At 36.3% G+C, this 17,472-nt stretch overlaps 1 protein-coding gene across 3 annotated transcripts in view; it reads right to left on the reverse strand.

The window, feature by feature from the left end:
- The window catches only part of LOC114145781 (myosin IXb), a 39,574-nt gene that overhangs the window by 1,475 nt on the left and 20,627 nt on the right, over positions 1–17,472 (reverse strand). Inside the window, exons 13-40 of one of the 3 annotated variants that reach the window (XM_028019361.1) lie at positions 16,290–16,479; positions 16,089–16,164; positions 15,919–16,005; positions 15,792–15,831; positions 14,818–14,940; positions 14,595–14,675; positions 14,388–14,498; positions 13,775–13,897; positions 13,377–13,526; positions 12,420–12,517; positions 11,147–11,458; positions 9,981–10,050; positions 9,551–9,748; positions 7,921–8,024; positions 7,739–7,815; positions 5,978–6,159; positions 5,746–5,853; positions 5,496–5,666; positions 5,356–5,397; positions 5,161–5,272; positions 3,893–3,966; positions 3,591–3,783; positions 2,723–2,851; positions 2,518–2,623; positions 2,320–2,451; positions 2,097–2,220; positions 1,151–1,248; positions 939–1,060 (exon numbers count right to left, since the gene is read on the reverse strand). In XM_028019361.1, coding sequence (XP_027875162.1) covers positions 939–1,060; positions 1,151–1,248; positions 2,097–2,220; positions 2,320–2,451; positions 2,518–2,623; positions 2,723–2,851; positions 3,591–3,783; positions 3,893–3,966; positions 5,161–5,272; positions 5,356–5,397; positions 5,496–5,666; positions 5,746–5,853; positions 5,978–6,159; positions 7,739–7,815; positions 7,921–8,024; positions 9,551–9,748; positions 9,981–10,050; positions 11,147–11,458; positions 12,420–12,517; positions 13,377–13,526; positions 13,775–13,897; positions 14,388–14,498; positions 14,595–14,675; positions 14,818–14,940; positions 15,792–15,831; positions 15,919–16,005; positions 16,089–16,164; positions 16,290–16,479 — 3,433 coding nt within the window. Of the gene's footprint in view, positions 1–926; positions 1,061–1,150; positions 1,249–2,096; positions 2,221–2,319; positions 2,452–2,517; positions 2,624–2,722; positions 2,852–3,590; positions 3,784–3,892; positions 3,967–5,160; positions 5,273–5,355; positions 5,398–5,495; positions 5,667–5,745; positions 5,854–5,977; positions 6,160–7,738; positions 7,816–7,920; positions 8,025–9,550; positions 9,749–9,980; positions 10,051–11,146; positions 11,459–12,419; positions 12,518–13,376; positions 13,527–13,774; positions 13,898–14,387; positions 14,499–14,594; positions 14,676–14,817; positions 14,941–15,791; positions 15,832–15,918; positions 16,006–16,088; positions 16,165–16,289; positions 16,480–17,472 lie in introns of all 3 variants that reach the window. The other 2 variants (XM_028019362.1, XM_028019363.1) reach the window with 2 other exon arrangements.

A 17,472-nucleotide genomic window follows, 5' to 3' on the forward strand; every position in this document is an offset into this window, starting at 1 on the left:
GTGAGTAGTAACTGGTTACATTTAATCGAGTCATTAAAACAAACTTCCAGGAGTTTGATTTAACCACAAAGATACTTTCTACTTCATCTTAATATTGTGAAATAATGATATTTCGCACAGGATAACTGAAGACTGAGATTTTGATGCTGTAAGTTACGGATTGATAGGGTTTTACTGGCGTGGGACCCAAAAGGTTTTCAATGCGGCCTCCATTTTTAGCCAAAAGCAAATAAAAAAGGATCAGGAAAACGAAAAAATTCTAATCATACTTTGGATCCCACTCATTTCTGTCCAAATCACAGAGATGCCTGTTTGCTTGGGATTAGTTTTATCACAGGAGTTTGGATGTTTGGATGGATGGATAATTTGCAGGGAAATTTTTACCTTTCAAATTACTGACATGACCGATTTGCACAGGATTAATGACACAGAAAATCTCTGCAGTTATTACAAATAGCATGTGGTAAAATTAACCCCACATGAAAAGAGCTTTACTTGTGTACAATTTCTGGCATTTCTGGAAGTACAACTTCTTCTGAGTTTTTCTTTTTCAGAGAAATTTTATACCTACACTAGTTAGTGATTTTACTCTGAATAAATCCTGGAGAATGTAATTAATTCTTTGCTCGTATAAATGATACATTCAGATAATTTAATCTGAATACATTTAAATCTGATCAAGGAATTTTGGACATGTAAAGGGCCATCAGAATAAAGGGTGAGGAGACAGGAAACAAATGTATGCCACGCTTTTCAAGTTGTTGTTTTAAATTTTTTTTATATTTTTCTTTTGTTCCAAATATGTATACGTTGCTTTATCACCTTAAATTTGCTGCTGTAACATGAAAAAAGCCAAAAAGATAGAAGGGGTATGGACACTTTTGAAAGTATTTGTACAAACCCAGAAGAAGGTTGATGTACTTTACCTTTCTACTGACCTTCCAAGTCAACCCTGCCCAGCTGGTCCAGGCTGTCTGAGCTCACTGATGATGCAGAGTCCACGTTTTCAGAGTCCGAGTGTTCCTGCTCCAGTTCAGGTAATCTGATCGCTAAGTCCAACCTGCAAGGAAAAGACAAGACAACCACACAATGTTGCTTCAAATCTTTTCATTTCAGCAATTTAAGATATAAAAAAATAACAGTGTATTACTTTTCTTGCTTGATTGATCTGATTCTTTCAATGATGGTCCTGTCGGACTCATCAGACTGCAGTGGATGTGAAACCTTCTGCTCAGCTGCGGGTTGAACCTTCAGGGACAACAGATGAAAAATAGCATCTTGGATAATTCTGGCACATTTACAGAAATGTTCATTATTGTGAATTGTTCCTCCCAATTAAATTAAAGGGGCAGTATTATGTCTTTTCCATGCAATCCAGTAAACATGTAAAAACAAAGCTACATATAGCAAATATGACTTAAACAAAATTTTACTTTGGAATTTAACGGCTTGAAATTGGGCCTCCGTCTTTTTAAAAACACTTTTAAAAGCTCTTTCTAAAACTCTGCCTTCAGGAAGTCATCACAACATTCTCCTCTTCCTTTAACAATGTTTTTATAATGAGATCAGCTGATGAACAGTTAAACCAGGTGTTTGCTAATTGCTGCTGCTGCTAGTCTGAAGGAGCTGAGGGGGGGTGGTGGTGGTGGTGGAGGGCTTCTCTGTGATAGCTTGAAAACTGATGCTCCAAGGAGGAGCTGCAACCCGAAGGCGGAGCTAGGGCCACCCAGGTGTTCTGATCAGTTGAATGGTTGCCATGGAGATCGAAGGATTTCTCAAACATGCATGTAAGACTCTACATACTTTTTAAATGAGATAACATTATAACATAATGTAAAGCTTAAAAAGTGGATTTTTCAAAATACTGCCCCCTTAAAATTTCTGAAGGCTTGTCACTGATCTAGACAAAGATGGGAACAATGTCTTTGTCAGCAAGTGGTAGTTTTGTACAATCATTTAGAAAAAGAGATGCTAATGATAGAATGCATATTTTTTGATTGCATGTAGTCAGAAGGACGCAGACGAGATCAGGATATTGTTTCCGGAAATTCAAATTACAATCAGAGGCCTTTTTGGTTGTGCCTCTGTGGTCTCACCGTGTTTTGTCTCCTTAGTTTGAGTTTATGGACAGCCTGGGCCTCGGCATATTCCAGCTCCTGGATGTCTTGCATCTTCTCGTTATAGCGCCTTAGCTGCTCGTTGATCAGAATCTCCAAACACCTGCATGAAACATTACGTTTTACAAACACTTATTGTAAGTCATTAAATAAACCATCCCAGGATGAAAGGTTACAGTAGTGTGCTAGTATGGTTACTTACAGGGTACTTTTGGGCACATCCTTCATACAAAGTAAGGGGTCACTCGTATCAGCTGAGCGCAGGATGCAGGGAGCAAACACAATAGCCAGAGATGTTGGTGACATCTTATTGTGCTTCTCTTCCTTTGCAACCCTGAAATAGAAACTAGTTAAAATCTAAGGCCTTAATCACTTAAAGGAGAAGCAGGCGTCTTCTTACTTGACAAGGTGGAAAATAAGCCGCTCCAAAGTGTTGTAATTAGCAGGAGGAAGCTCATCGACCTTTTGGTATACAGCCCTTATTCTCTCTTGATTCTCTGGCAGCTCTGCATGTTGAGGAAAAGGAGAGTTAAAGAATTTTCAAATTATCTGAATTTCAAAACAAGCTTACAAACAAAGCGTAAAATATCTAAATGTTCTGTCACCGGCAGCATGCAGGAAGTCGTTGTAGAGAGAAAATGTTATGAGGGGTTCAGGAAGCTCTCTAAGCCAGCGCTTGACGAGGCCGGTGATGGTGTGGATGGGGTAGTTATCCAAACAGGCATTTTCAGGATCTGATGGAGCAAGATTAGAGACTAAACTTTAATGTTTAACTTTACAACATTTTACTACATACATATAGACACATACAGAGAAAAATCCAAAATAATAATAATACAAAATCAAAAAAAATGAAAATGTAGTTACTTTTGCAAAATTCAGAAATTATATTTTTATAACAAATTTCATTAATATTATTTCATTTTTAAATAATCAAATCACAATTAATTTTCAAGTTTAAAAATCCCAAATGCATATAATTTATATTATTATTATTAACAATTATGCATAAATCATATGCCAATATAAAATCACTTTTATTAATACATAAATATGCTTTTTAATAGTTAAGTTCTTTATTTAAAAGAGAAAAAATACTAATTCTCAAATAAGTAGTGCCTAAACTTTTATTTATTCTTATCATTTTGCATTGTAAAAATAATCATAAAAAATTACAAATATTCTATTTATGCATTGTAAATCAGGATAAACTATGATAGGTAAGTTTTTGGATACCTAACGCTATTTTAATTTGTTCATTTGTTTATCTCTTTAAGTTAAAGTAAAAAGGAAAAAAATTAACAACAAGGTGGCTCGTTACTGAAGTATAATAGAACCAGGACCTTAAAACAAAATAAGAAAAAAAAAAATTAAGTATGTATACAATTAAAAAGTTTTAAGTTAATTTCAACTGGGCTGACTAATGTAAAAAAAGAAAAAAGCTAAAAAGCTTGTGTGCAGAAACATTCTCACCAGTCTGCAGAATCTGGTGTAGCTCCTTCGCTCGGCAGGCTGCTCCAGACTTTCGGTAAATTCCCTCGGTGTAGAGTCCGTTCAGCTCCACATGCATCAGCAACATCTCCACCACTTTGGGCACTGGGTTGGTTTTACTGGTCAGGACGCACACTTGAACTCCAAAATGTAGTGAGCCTGGCACACTGTCAACCTGACACAAATAAAGACCAAGAGGAGTTATACTTACAAGAAGATTCGAGAAAAGGAAAATAATCTACTGATAAAGATTTAATAGGTTTTTAAAAAGGTTGAGCTCTCACCAGCCTGGAACGCCGTCTTGAGCAGTCTGTGATGATTTTGTCTAGACATTTCTTGTGACAAACGAACTTGCAGGCTAAAATGGAAAGAGATCACCTTTAGTTTTACATATAAATATAATCAGTCTGTTCTCACTGGAGCGCAAGTCCACACAAACATTTTTAAAATTCCAATTTGCTAAGTGGGAAAAATAATCTGAAGCCAAAACATTGATTTATAGAAAATCTAAAAGGCACATTTATCAACAACCCAGCTGTTGCACAGACAGGTAGGGATTTTTGACCATTTCTCTTCACACAAAAGTAATTTCTTCTCTTTTTTTCTTTTCCATTCATCTCACGTGTTTTCTTCAGAATTAAGTCCATGAATTGAAACAACCATAAATGTTTGTTGACTTTATGTCCAGTGAACCATTTCTGTGATAATTTGGCCTTTGGATAACTCTAGACCATTAAACCTGCTGAAAGACACTATAGAGTTTTCTTGAAAATGTTTTCATATTTCACTCTAACAAGCTTCCCAAAGCCCACAGCATCACACATCCTCCGTCATAATTAACTTTTTTTAGTATTCATGCTTGGATGTGTGTTCATTAGTCTCATCAGAGAAAAGCGACACTTTGGTCTGATGAGAAAGCACTTGTGCTCAATATGGAGTACTTTATTAAAATTGAAGAAAAGTTTATGCAAACGTAAATAATTCTTTTGTGGAAACTGAGATAATTCACAATATTTCCATCAGTCCTCACCAGTTGGTGGTGGTAATTCACAATAAATCCGCTGGGTTACTGTTTTTACCATCCCCCTCACTGAACATGGTGGTAAACCAACACATTTTTCCGACTTGCACTGCATGCTCTCTCGCCTTTCCCATTTTGAACAGCGTCAAACAGATTGTTATGATCCACAAAAACTGCAAACTAATGAATTCCAACTGGAAGTTTCGCTACAATCAAATCAACTTAAAAAATACCAAAGAAAAAAACTAATTAAATAAAAAGTATAGTTTGTTGACATTTGTTTTATAAGAATTTATAGGAGTGCCATGAATTATGGCACCAAGGATTTTGCTAATATTAATTTCTCAAGTAGTATTAAATGTACTCAAATGTTGATTCTTCAAAATGTTCCAGTGTGAGATTACATAACAGCAATAAAACATTAACTTATTTTGTAACTTTATACACATTTAACCAGGTCTACCAATAGGTTACCTGTGTTTGCATGCTTTAAAAAATAACAGAGATATTATACACAGACCGTCTACTCACCGCTGCACATGCAAGCTTTCTCCATTCCCCAGATGAAGGAATTACACAAGTCGCACGACTGCATGATGTTCACCTGGTATGTGCTGAACAGATGATCCAGAGGATTATCAATCTGCAGACAAAAATTACAGAAACAACTTCAGTTTATCCAATATGTTCATTAGGAATAAACTCAAGAGAAGATGTTTAACTTACACATTTCTCATTTGTCTTCCTCTTCTTTCCCGTCCCGGTAGTCTGAATGAAGGGAGAAGTTAATTCTCTGACAGAACTAAAAAAAAGATCTTTACTCTCTCCCTGGTTTGAAGACTGATAAATGAAAGCATAATATCTACCTTGGCTGGTTCGGACTCCCCTCGTTTTTTTTCGGCTCTGATGAATCCGTCCAGCACAGACTGGAACAAGTTGACCACCAGAGAGACCTCTGACTTCTTACCTCGTCCTGCCAATGCACTTACTTTGTTACGGTAGCCATTCATTAGGCTTTTGTAGCAAACTTTGGGCTTCTATGGGTCAAAGAATTCATAAGAATTTGTTAAATAAAACTAAAAAAGAAGCAACTAGAAAGTCTTAAAAGTGACTTACTTGTAAGGAATACATGCTTTTGATGGTTTCCCTGAACTCCATAGTGGCAGAGAGGAAAATGCCCTCCGTTACGGACAGTTCTTTCACTCTTGATTGCAGCTCATTCACCTGACAAAGTGATGAAATTATAAATTACAAAATGACGGGATGCAGGAGAATAATTCAAAGAGCAGCACAAAACGGGTCTCAAGCTATTTGTCTCAAAACCAACGCTGTTAAATGGTTATCACACCTGATTCCCAAGGAACTCGTCAAGGTTTCGCAGTTCGTTGGGATCGGTGATCTCGCGATCCAGAGACGCGTCTGCCTCGAGCGCTCGTGTGGCTCGGCTGATTTGAGGAAATTTTCGCTGGACCCTCGATTCGTTGGAACTAGGCATTTGGTAAGATGGTGGGGAGAATCTTGGCAACGTTACTGCAGATGAGAGACATGACATGAGACGATATGTGTTCACACGAGAAGATTTGTGTTCACATGAGAAACTTGTGGCAAAAATAAAAATATATGTACAAATACATGCAACTAAAGCCCATTTTGCACTGCACAGCCCGACCCAGGAAAGTCTGACTTCAAAGCAGGGCTGATTGCTGATTGTTTTTGCATTAGCACTTCCAGCCCGGATCAGATGAACGTCTGTCATTTTAACATGTGGTGTCAAAAAATCATAACCTATTCTTCCCCGTAAGTTTTTAAATGATAGTAATGACAGAATATTCAATTGTATTTTATTTTCCTTCGGTTAAAATAATTTTAAACAAGCTGAACGAACGATCCACATTATGTCACTGGATTAAACAGTTAAAAATGCATCTATTTTCCGCAGTGAAAGGTAAGAAGATTTATGTTCTTATATGTTCTTATACGTTATAAGTCAGTATGATAAGTCAGTATGATTAGAAAGATGATATTCAATATTGCATTATGGAGAAGGTGTCTAACCATTGGTAACCATGGAGACAATGACAAACCGTCATGTAGCGTAGCATGTATGGGGAAAAAACTGGTTACGTTTTTAAGGTTGCTCCGGTGTAAAGAGAAACGCTGTTTATGGCGTAGTGAAATAAATAATGTGGCGTGAATTCAAGCAAAGTCGGTAATCTGATCAACACATTGGGAGGGAGGAAGTATGATAGGTCGGTTTCTAAGCCAGCTGTTTCCAACTTTTGTAAATACCGCCGTCTATGAGCTCCAACCAGGTGTGTTACGTTCACAGACAAATTAGCTCGACTCAGACAAGGAGAAACCATGAATAAACTGGCAAAAACAACTTTGGAAAACAATTTCATTTGCTCTGCCTCTCACTTCCAAACGCCCGTCATGGCGCCTCGAATGATTATGTGACGCAGTTGCAAACGGTCAATACAGATAGGACGTTTTTGTGTCTCCTTAACCACTTTCAGCCTAAATGTGGAGAATTTTTCCATGAGGAGAAAAAATACTCAGTTTTATTTATCTATCTAGATCTTATGAACAGCTTGAAAGGATATAGAAGAGGTGGATTTTCTGTGCAGAACACAGTACAACCCCAATAGTGTGATTTTCATATGGACATATTTTTAGGCAAGTACAATCAAATGGAATCATGCATACAAAATGCAAAATCAGTGTTTTTAAAAATCACTCTGATTTATGAGTCACACTGAAACAAATTTAAACTTAAACCATAAATGCTTGGAGTAAATTTTATGTCTATCAGTTTGTTAAAAATATATTTACTGTGGAAAAATATTAGCATGTTCAATATTTGTTTTCTCCACTGTAGAGAAAGTGGGCATACTATAAGCCAAAAACTGTACCTAATTTCTTTCACCTAAATAATTTGATTTGTGGCCATTTTCTGCCTTATACAATTCAATAAATCTGACCATGCATATTCTTAATGTTGTGTTTTAGCCAAAATATAATTGGTCGAAGTTATACAAAAGATAAAATATTTACTGGAGCTGTGCATAAGGCATCAGTATTCAAATAACTCAAATAATTACAGATTTACCATGTTTATCAACTGGAGATTCAGTGTTTGAAGATTTGTGCGCCCGTCTTCCCAGGAGTTTACCAAAAAACCCAATCCTGCAAAGGAAGATCATCTGAGTAAATTTTGTACGGCATCACATAAATATTATATAATTTTTAACTCAAAATGTTGAAATCATTAAATGAAGCAAATGATTTTACTTCTCAGGAGTCGTAAGTGATTGGTTTGAGCCTTGAAGATCGGTGTCTTCACAGCCTGGTCTGGCTGGCAGGCTGTACCTTGAACAGTCCGGTTCTGATACCATCTGTAGCAACAAGAGAACACAAATGTTCTGCAAATTAAAGTACAGAGGCGATTAACAAAAATCCCAATCTGAAAACTTAAACAGTTCTCGTTCATTTCTCAACTGGAAGTTTACGTTCTCCCACTCCACTTGTTGCTTCAGCTGTTTTTACCAGCAGCTCCTCCACCAGAACCGCAACCCAGACCAGGAAATAAAAACAGAACTACACCATCTCCATCCGTCATGCAAAGACAGTTTCCTTCCCACCAGCAGATATTTTTACAATATGTATGAAAGTTGTGCAGACACGGGTTAGTAATACGTACTATTTTTCCACTTTTATAGTACTGATTTTGTTGTATTTTACAATATGGCTGCTTGGAAACAAATCACAGACCAAACATGGTACTGTGCAACTATGTCAGCTAATTTAGTAAGATATATGCAAGCACTTTAAAATATATGAAAGAGCTGAATTAAATCAAACATATAGAAGTTTAATACACTGCAAAAACACAAAAATCTTACCAAATATTTTTCATCTCAATTCTCATGCAAATAACTTAACACTTGATACTAGACAAAACTAACTTACAAGTAACTTTTCAGCAAGATATATAGGAGCTTTTATTAAGTCAATAATTCCTTGATATTGATTAAAAGAGTACTAGTTCCACTGGAAGAAACATTTCACTTGCAACATGGGGAAAACATCTTTTTATAAGAAACTAGACAAAAAATACTTAGTAACTTTTTATGTTTTTGTAGTGTGAAAAAGCAAAACCGATCCAACAATGTTTGATAATATTCCAAAAAATATTTTGTGACAGAGAGGGGGCCTATAATTTACAACAACAACATATCAGAACAACTAAAAAGAGTTTTGTATATCAATGTGTGGGGTAGATGGATTAAGCACAGATATAAACCAGCTTAAAAAACTGGAAATATGTTATATAGGATGGGTTTCTCAAAAGCCAAAATAGCTATTATTGATGTTATAGATGTGTAAATAAATGTATTGTCAACAATGAGAACATGAGGTTTAAGCATCATTTAATGTGGGAATTATTCAAGGGTTTATCTGGTGTGGGGAGACTAAAATGTTGATATTATAAGATCTTATCTTCTACCAGCTCCTTTTCAAACAAATTGTGTAAAATTGCATTTGCCTTGTCATTTTTGTTCAGTTTTTTCTTTTTAATGTCTGCTTGAAACAAATAACGGTTGTATCAATGGTTATTAAACACATTTTAATCATAAGAAATAGACTGATATCAAAGCTACTTGTCATTCTGCGTAAACCTAATCTGTGCCTGCTGACTCTGCTGCTCAAGTCAGAAAGACGAAAAGTTCAGAAATGAGCACTGGAAATGGACTTCGACAGTTCCAAAGTTCTGGAAAGCAGCCGCTCATGTTCCAGTTGAGTGAAAGATAGAGCTCCAAGAATAATGCAAGGTATCCAGCTAGTCCACATGGGATATTTGCATGCAGGGTCGTTGTTGAGAGGAGAGCGGTGGGAGTGAAGCTTCCCTTTAGGTCAGTACCTTGACCTGGGAATTGAGGGGCCAGACATCCATGACACTGGCTGAGCCCGTCAGGGTGGGCACAGTGGGGCTGATGGGAGGCAGTGGAAAGTTCCAGTACTCATTCTCCTTGGAGCCCCCAAAGTTATACACCAAACCGCTGCGGGCGTAGGCTAAGCGCCGCTTGTGTTTTTTCGGCTTGCGGAGACGAGCCCTTCCCTGACAGGGCCAGAGAAAGGGACAAGGCTCAAACTGGGATGACACTACATGCTCAAAACCTCCAGTTAGGAGTTTGTCTTGATGACAAAACTTAGTGTCCTGAACACAGAGAGGTCTATTACAAACCAACAAACAAGTTATGAATAACACAGGAGAGAAGAGAGAAAAAAATCCAAGGCTTGACATTTGATGCATGCTCTAGATTATGAAATATTACTAACGCCAAGCTTACCATTTTGGGACTGGAGGAGCTTTCGCAGCCAGAGGAGCTCGACAGCTCATCAACAGAAACTGCTTTACGGCTTTATTTTTATTTGAGAAGGAAACAAAAAACAAAGTGAAAAACTTTTTTCAGATTTCAGTTGATTCTTTAAAGTGACAAAATAAAAAACATTAAATGGTGACAACACAGGAAAAGTAAGATAGCAAAATCAGAGGTGGGTAGTAACTAACTACATACTCAATTACATTCAGTAGAGTAACTTTTTGGGAAAACCCCCCCTAATACTTTCAAGAATAGTTTTACTGCACCACAATTTTTACTTTTACTTGAGTAATATTATTATGAAGTACTGCTGCTAAACTTGAGTAAAATTTCAGGATACTCTATCCGTTGTGCGTAGCTTTACTGAATATATTTTAACCAAAAGTGCATCAGATGCAGACACAAGTCTATACTTTATGTTAATGGAAACTTCTTGGTTGTACACAGGCGTTGTTGTTCTAATGTTTCTCTATCTGCGGAGCCTGTTGGAGGCCAAATGAATAAAACACAATATAATGTCATTGGTAGTACTCAACTCACTACAAGTACTAGTTTCATATGTTTTACTTTGAAAAAGTTTTTTAACTTTTTTTTTATTTTGTAATTATTTAATTTGTTTGCACCAGTGCTTTAATTTTAGGCTTAAAGACATCAAAATTTGTGCATAATTTTATATTTTTAGATTATCTGATGACATTGAATCTGATTTTATGATCAATTATTCTGTACTTGAGTAGTCTTTTTACCAAATACTTTTTTACTCTCACTTGAATAGCTTCTTGGAAGGCTACTTTTTAATTTTACTTGAGTAAAAATATGTTAACGTAGTGCTACTCTTACTTGAGTACACTTTTTGTGTACTCTTCCTTCCTCTGAGCAAAACGATGCATTATTCCACATCTTTGATCCCAAAACACACACACACTACCCAACCCTGGAATGCATCTAAAGTGACACATACCTCAAAGATGTAAAACAAAATCTACTTTTTTCCCCCTCATGTTTAGTTGTGAACATTGATGTATTTGTCAAAATGGGAGGATAAATGCCAAGATAGGAAATAGCATCTCTACCGTAGCAGACATATTATGTAGAAAAGGTTGCATGTTTATGGCAAACACAATAAAACTTACAACATGTCATCTCTCCTATCTCTCCTTCGATGTACTTCAGGACTTGATGTGTCTGTCAGATCATCTTCACTGGATCTCTCCCTCATGCCGTCATTGCCCATGTATTGCTTGCACATTGAAGGGTTACTGCTGCCAACTTTGTGGTCCAGGGGGACGGAGAAGGGTCTGTTCAGCTGGGGAACAGGTGCTTTGCCGTCGCCTATCTGCTTGCTCTCGTCCTTCTTTGCGGCCTGGTTGTTGGCTGGATCTGGCGATTGGCTCTTGGTGACACAATCCACGTTTTGCTGCCTGTTCAAAGTATGTTTCATTGAACTGTTGGCAAGAAGCATCAAATCAGACCCATGTAACAGAAGTTTGACTCAAGCTTTTCATCAGTTAACAAGTAAAAAGAGTCTAGTTTCTAGTGCAAATATTTTAGTATACATAAAACTAAGGTTCATATTTCTTGTTGAAAAGTTACTTGTAAATTAGTTTTATCTTATTTCAAGTGTACTAAAATATTTGCACTAGAAACTAGATAAAAATACTTGGTAAGATTTTGTGTTTTTGAAGTGAAGGCAAGCTAACCAAGGTTGGTCGGATCAACTCACTCACTCATTCTCTGGTTACCTAGCAACTCACTCACTTATTCTTTGGTTACCTAGCAACAACCTGTGGAGTGACTTGTGCAGTAGCAATTTAAGGTTTTGCCACCATGCCTCAAAATTGCTTAAAAATAGTAATAATAATAAAAAATGACTTGAAGTGAAAACTGAATAAAACAGGAAAGGTCACCTCACTTTAGATATTTAAAACAAAGAAAAACTGATCAATAATTATGGATATCGACTGATATTAACTGCCAATATTTTTAAATGTTTCTCACCAATACCTGCCTACTGGGACATTTTAGAGCACTTTATGCTTTCCTCTGTTGACCTATAAATCTCAGTCAGAATCAAGGGAGGATTGTCAAAAGAAAAATGATAGACACCAGACCAAACAATGCAGCCCAGGCTGATTTTGTCCATGCTTTGCTGCACTGGTGCAGTAATTCATGGAAAGACAACCATAAGATACTGAATATACTTTTCAATAGTGTATTCTATATCTGCATTAAAATCTTATTAATTTATAAAATAAAAACAGAAAATTACCTTGATTAGTGCTCTGATTTTAAGAGAAAATGTTTGCATCCACAGTAAACCAAAATCATTTAAATTACCATAAATTATCCTTCCAAAAATATGATTGTGAAGTCTAAATACAGTATATAGCCTCCTAGTCATAGTACCTGGCTTCATCCTGAGAACTGCAACAGGAAATACGCCACGCCGTCTGGATTACTGTTGCTGCTCGGTTTTGCTTCTCAAAAAACTCCCGCCAGCTCCTCTATAACAACAACAAATACAGTTTGATGTTTACTCTGTGGTCAAACTCTCCGTTTGTTCTTTGATATCATCTTAGTTTAGTATATACGTACTTATATTTGCATCTAAATTTAGAACTGAGGTAGTTTTGTACATTTTTTATTATGATTGTAGAGTTCCTTGCAGAAGTATTCAGACCCACTGAACTTTTTCACATTTTTTCACATTAGAACTAAAAATGTTTCTGTATTTTATTGGGATTTCATGCGATAGATTAGGACTGCACAGTGGTGCAGTTGGTAGCACTGTTGCCTTGAAGCAAGAAGGTCGTAGATTCAATTCCTGGCCCGGGGTCTTTCTGCATGGAGTGCGTGGGTTCTCTCTGGGTACTCCAGCTTCCTCTCACAGTCCAAAAACATGACTGTCAGGTTAATTGGTCCCTAGGTCTGAGTGTGTGCGTGCATAATTGTTTCTCTGTGTTGCCCTGCGACAGACTGGCAACCTGTCCGAGGTGTACCCTGCCTCTTGCCCAAAACGTTCGCTGGAGATAGACACCAGCACCCTTCCCGACCCCACTAGGGACAAAGGTGTACAGAAAATGGATGGATGGATGTGATAGATTAATATGGAGTAGTGTTAAAGTATGAAGGGACAGGAAACAGACAAACCAACATTTATTTTCTACAATAACATCTCTTGAAATAACATATCCATGGTTCACAGTGTTAGTTTTTAGTTGTCGTTTTACATCCCAATTCTTTAAACGTTTTCACATTGTTATACCTAATCTAGCTGCTGTCAGTTTTATATTCAATTAATATGAATAATTCTGCATATATAATAGATGTTATTTTGTCGTTTCTGTAAGAAAGAAGCTGTACCTGGATGATCATGGTGGCATCCTTCTTTTGCAGAAAGTGCATCCTTATGAGAGAGGAGCGAAACCAGCGCTGCAGGGTGACAATCCGTCGCATCACTTCTTTGTTCAGAGTGCTCTGGAGTAGCTGACGCTCCTTTTCTTTCAGAAAAACCTGAGCAGATTGAAGGCAGGACTAAGTCATGTGGAGCTGGGTCATGATTTTGCTAAGGCTAAAACATGCTTTTGTGTTATTTCCAACTGAATTTTATGTGTTTCTGCACCTGAAGATACATTTCCATAATAAAACAAAAAGATTATTTCAAGTCTTCAAATCCACTAAATAAATATCTAAAAAAAACAAAGATGGAAAGTATGGGCAATAATCTGGATAAGAAAATGAAAGAAAGCAGTGTTATATACTTTAGTTCTTCCTATTTGGTAGGTGCTCTTTTCCAATCTCATCTTCTCAAACAGCTCATTTATGTCCTGTGGGGATCCAGTCGTTCCTTTTGGAAGCAAAATCCCAAACTTCTCAACAAATTCCTGTTAACAGGGAAAAAAATTATAGGAGAGTTCAGAAAATCATCTACCTCCATATTTGTTGGTCCCTTTGGTTAACATGTGTAAAAAGTCTTAGAAGTGGCTGCCCTGTTGTTAAAACTGAAAATAATTCCTTTATGGTGATTTTTTTCGCCATGTTATAAGTGAACTAGTACTTTTTGTCAATATTAAGGAATTATTGACTTAAAACAAGCTCCAATATCTTGCTTAAAAAGTAACTTGTAAATTAGTTTTGTCTTATTTTAAGAGTACAAAGGCAAAATAGATCCCAAATATTTGGTAAGATATGAGGCTATTAAAGTGCACACAAAATAAATGTAGTCAAATTAAAAAATATTGATTATTTTCTAAACCTTTCAGTGTTACTGCTCTAAAACATGAATTTATTCTAAGGATTTTTACACATTTTTACCAGACAGGCCAATAAATGTAGAGGGTGCCGTACATAAATTGTTTTAAATGAATCACCTACCTTAAATGTGTATTTAGCTTTGTAGCTTGACTTCTGCATGTGAATCATCTGCAGTATGCCAGTGTACTTGATTTGATTTAGCACCACTTCATCATCAAAGTGCAGCTGTTTCTATAAAATCAAGACAAGATGCTCAGTCATCATCTGTCCTGATAACAAAAAGGAAAAATCTGTAGTACGCGGTTGAAAATTAATAAATGTCGTCACCTTTTCAGCATTAGAGCGAAGACAGAAAATGAAGAAAGGCTCCGCTTTCCCAATCGTCTCAATCAGTTTTCCGAATGAGGTCTGTGAGATAAATACATGCAGAGACCAAACATGGTTTTAGGTCTCAAACTATAGAAATGATCAAGAGTAAAAACATCCAGCAAGGTTTTGGCTATCATCATATTTAATAATGCTGTTTCACAGAATTGCAGGGAAGAAAAACCTGAAACTGAGCGCCAACTGTGGGTGGATCTGCTCGCCGGTGAGGGTGGAAGACAGATTTGCTCGTTCTGTCGTGCTTCATCAGACCAACGATGTGATGGAGTGAACTCAAACTCACGAGGTTCTAGTTGATGAAAGACAAAATAAGATAATGAGGATAAACACAAGAGGAGCTCTGAATGTTTACGTGTGCAGTAAGGAGCAGATGTTTTCACAACCGTTGATCTTATTCACACTTTTAAACCACAGAGTCCAATGACGTAAATATATTTTCTTGAGATTTTATGTGACAGAACAACACCAAGTGGCAAAACTGTGAAGTGGGATGAAATTGAAACTGGGTTTCCTTTCTTTTCCTTTTGCAAAAATATATAAATAAAAATATCTTCCATTTGCATTTCCCTGATTTCAGCTTTCAGCTGACTGACAGCAGGAAGGTTTTGGGTACATTTTGAAAGTATGTACCCAATATAAATAGCTCAAACTCAGACTGAATGGAGATTGGATATAACAATCTATTCTGTTTCCATCAGCTGCCAGAGAAAGGGATTCCACAGCATTATTCTGTCATCACCATGTTTCATCATAGGAATGGTATGTTCAGAGTGACGTGCCGTTTTAGTATTGCATAACACAGATTAGGCCAACAAGGTATTTTATATTAGGACAGATTATTATAATTCACCACTAACAGATTTCTGATTAAAGATGAATATTTCTGAATTATAGATTTCTGCAGCTCTTTCAAAATAAAGTGGAGAAAAAAATGCATCCACACTTTTCAGATGTATTTTTTTTTTTTAATATAATTTTTCTTCCAATTTCCTGATAAGTGTCACTTTATGTGTTTGTCAACTTAAAGATCCAAAGACATAGCATAACGTTAGTGGCTATAAAATTAAAAATGTGTCTAATTAGTATGAATTGCAAAGCACTGCAGGATAAAGATTTCATTTTAGTTTGGCTACTTTTTACCTTTGGAATGATCTGCTTTTGTCGACTACCTTTATTTTTCCTGCAGAAAAAATATGGAAATATTAGGTAAAAACATTCAGACAAACATTTTCTGAGTTGTGAAGCTAACAACATATCATCTATTCACTTTTTCTCTTCATAATTGACAAAGATGTCCTCAAACATATCGAGCGATTGTTCATCAGAGCAATCAAAGGAGAAATCCAGGGTAAAGCTGGTGTGGGAAGAAACAAGAGAAAAGTTATTACTATAGGTCAAAGTATACGAACCCTAATTATTATAAATAGTAATAATTACCCAGACAGTCTCTCCAGATAACTGCTGCGCCTTTTTAAGGCTGAGATTGGCGTGCGTGGGGTTTGTTTTGGAGTAGCTAAGATGAAAATTTAACAATAATTTAAATTATTTTACACAAAATGCAAGTTATGCAATGCATATACTAATTGAGTCACTTGGAAAATTCAGTACAGCCCTACAAACGAGAAAAAGTCTCCTTACTCCGTTCAGTCTGCTGCTTTAGGAGTTTTTTGAAGACTGAGACGATGCGGATGGTCGCTCGGAGGATGCTCCATCTGAACAAAGCTTCAGGGTTGGATGCAACCAAGTGAAGCAGGAAGGAGCTCTTGCTGCTCCGCAGAAGAGATACGACTTCAGGTCGCATGTGCTCGGTGTTTTTCTTTTTGAAATCCTAAAAACAACACCATCAAAATCTACAGTTAAGATCTGAAGTTTATATGCACTGTGTGAAGCAGTCACAAAGGAAAACTGAACTTTTATTGTTTTAGATTTGTTAGGGTTACCAAAATTATTATTTATAACATTCTGGAATATTGGGAGATTTTTTTATGTTAACTTTCTCTTGACTTTTAATAAAAAGAACTACAGTGAACTTCTCTGTATTCACGGTTCAGTTTTTGCGGATTTTAACTCGAAATTAATTGTGAAAAATCCATCTATTCGCTGATTTTTTTCACAGAGCATAAAATATATTTTTAAAAATGCAGCTTATAAAGCTGATATTGCTTAGCCCAATACTGGTGGCTGAAGTTTGCAAAGCAGCCAATCCGGAAGCTCCATTTATTTTCCTTGGCACTGATTGGCTAAAACCCAGTTACCATAGTAACCTGTAACTGACAGCTCCTCCCCCTTTTTCTGCTGCTGTAACTGATATAGTAGGATCAGCTCTGTGTTTTCTTTACTAGTATTATATTTAACATACATTTTAGACAAATTTAATAATACACAGTGTTTCATGAGTAATTTTGCTATATTTTGTATATGATTTTGACTGTTGTCATTATTAATGTTATCCATTTCAGTTATATTTAATTTTACAAATGTTAATTGTTGCTAAGTGCTATTAACTGCTGCCAAATGCACATTGGGAGATATTGCTTTGTAGTTTGTTTAGGGTTATTTATAATATTTTATTTAATATATAGGGGTAGAAGCTGCTGGACTGATGTTAACCACCAAACTTGATTGGTTTTTTTGTTAGAATAAATACCATGAACCTAAATGTGTCTGTTGTGAAGTCAACCTGAGGCGAATAGAAAGGTTACATGTGTTGTTACCAGTCGCTTTATCTGGAATTTTCTGAATCTTTTCCTACACACTAACTTCCTGTTGCTGAATGACAAGTTTTTATCTTAACTGGAATGTAGAAATGTTTGCATTGGGG

This window comes from Xiphophorus couchianus, chromosome 6 (assembly GCF_001444195.1).
Source record: "Xiphophorus couchianus chromosome 6, X_couchianus-1.0, whole genome shotgun sequence".
Classification (NCBI taxonomy): domain Eukaryota; kingdom Metazoa; phylum Chordata; class Actinopteri; order Cyprinodontiformes; family Poeciliidae; genus Xiphophorus; species Xiphophorus couchianus.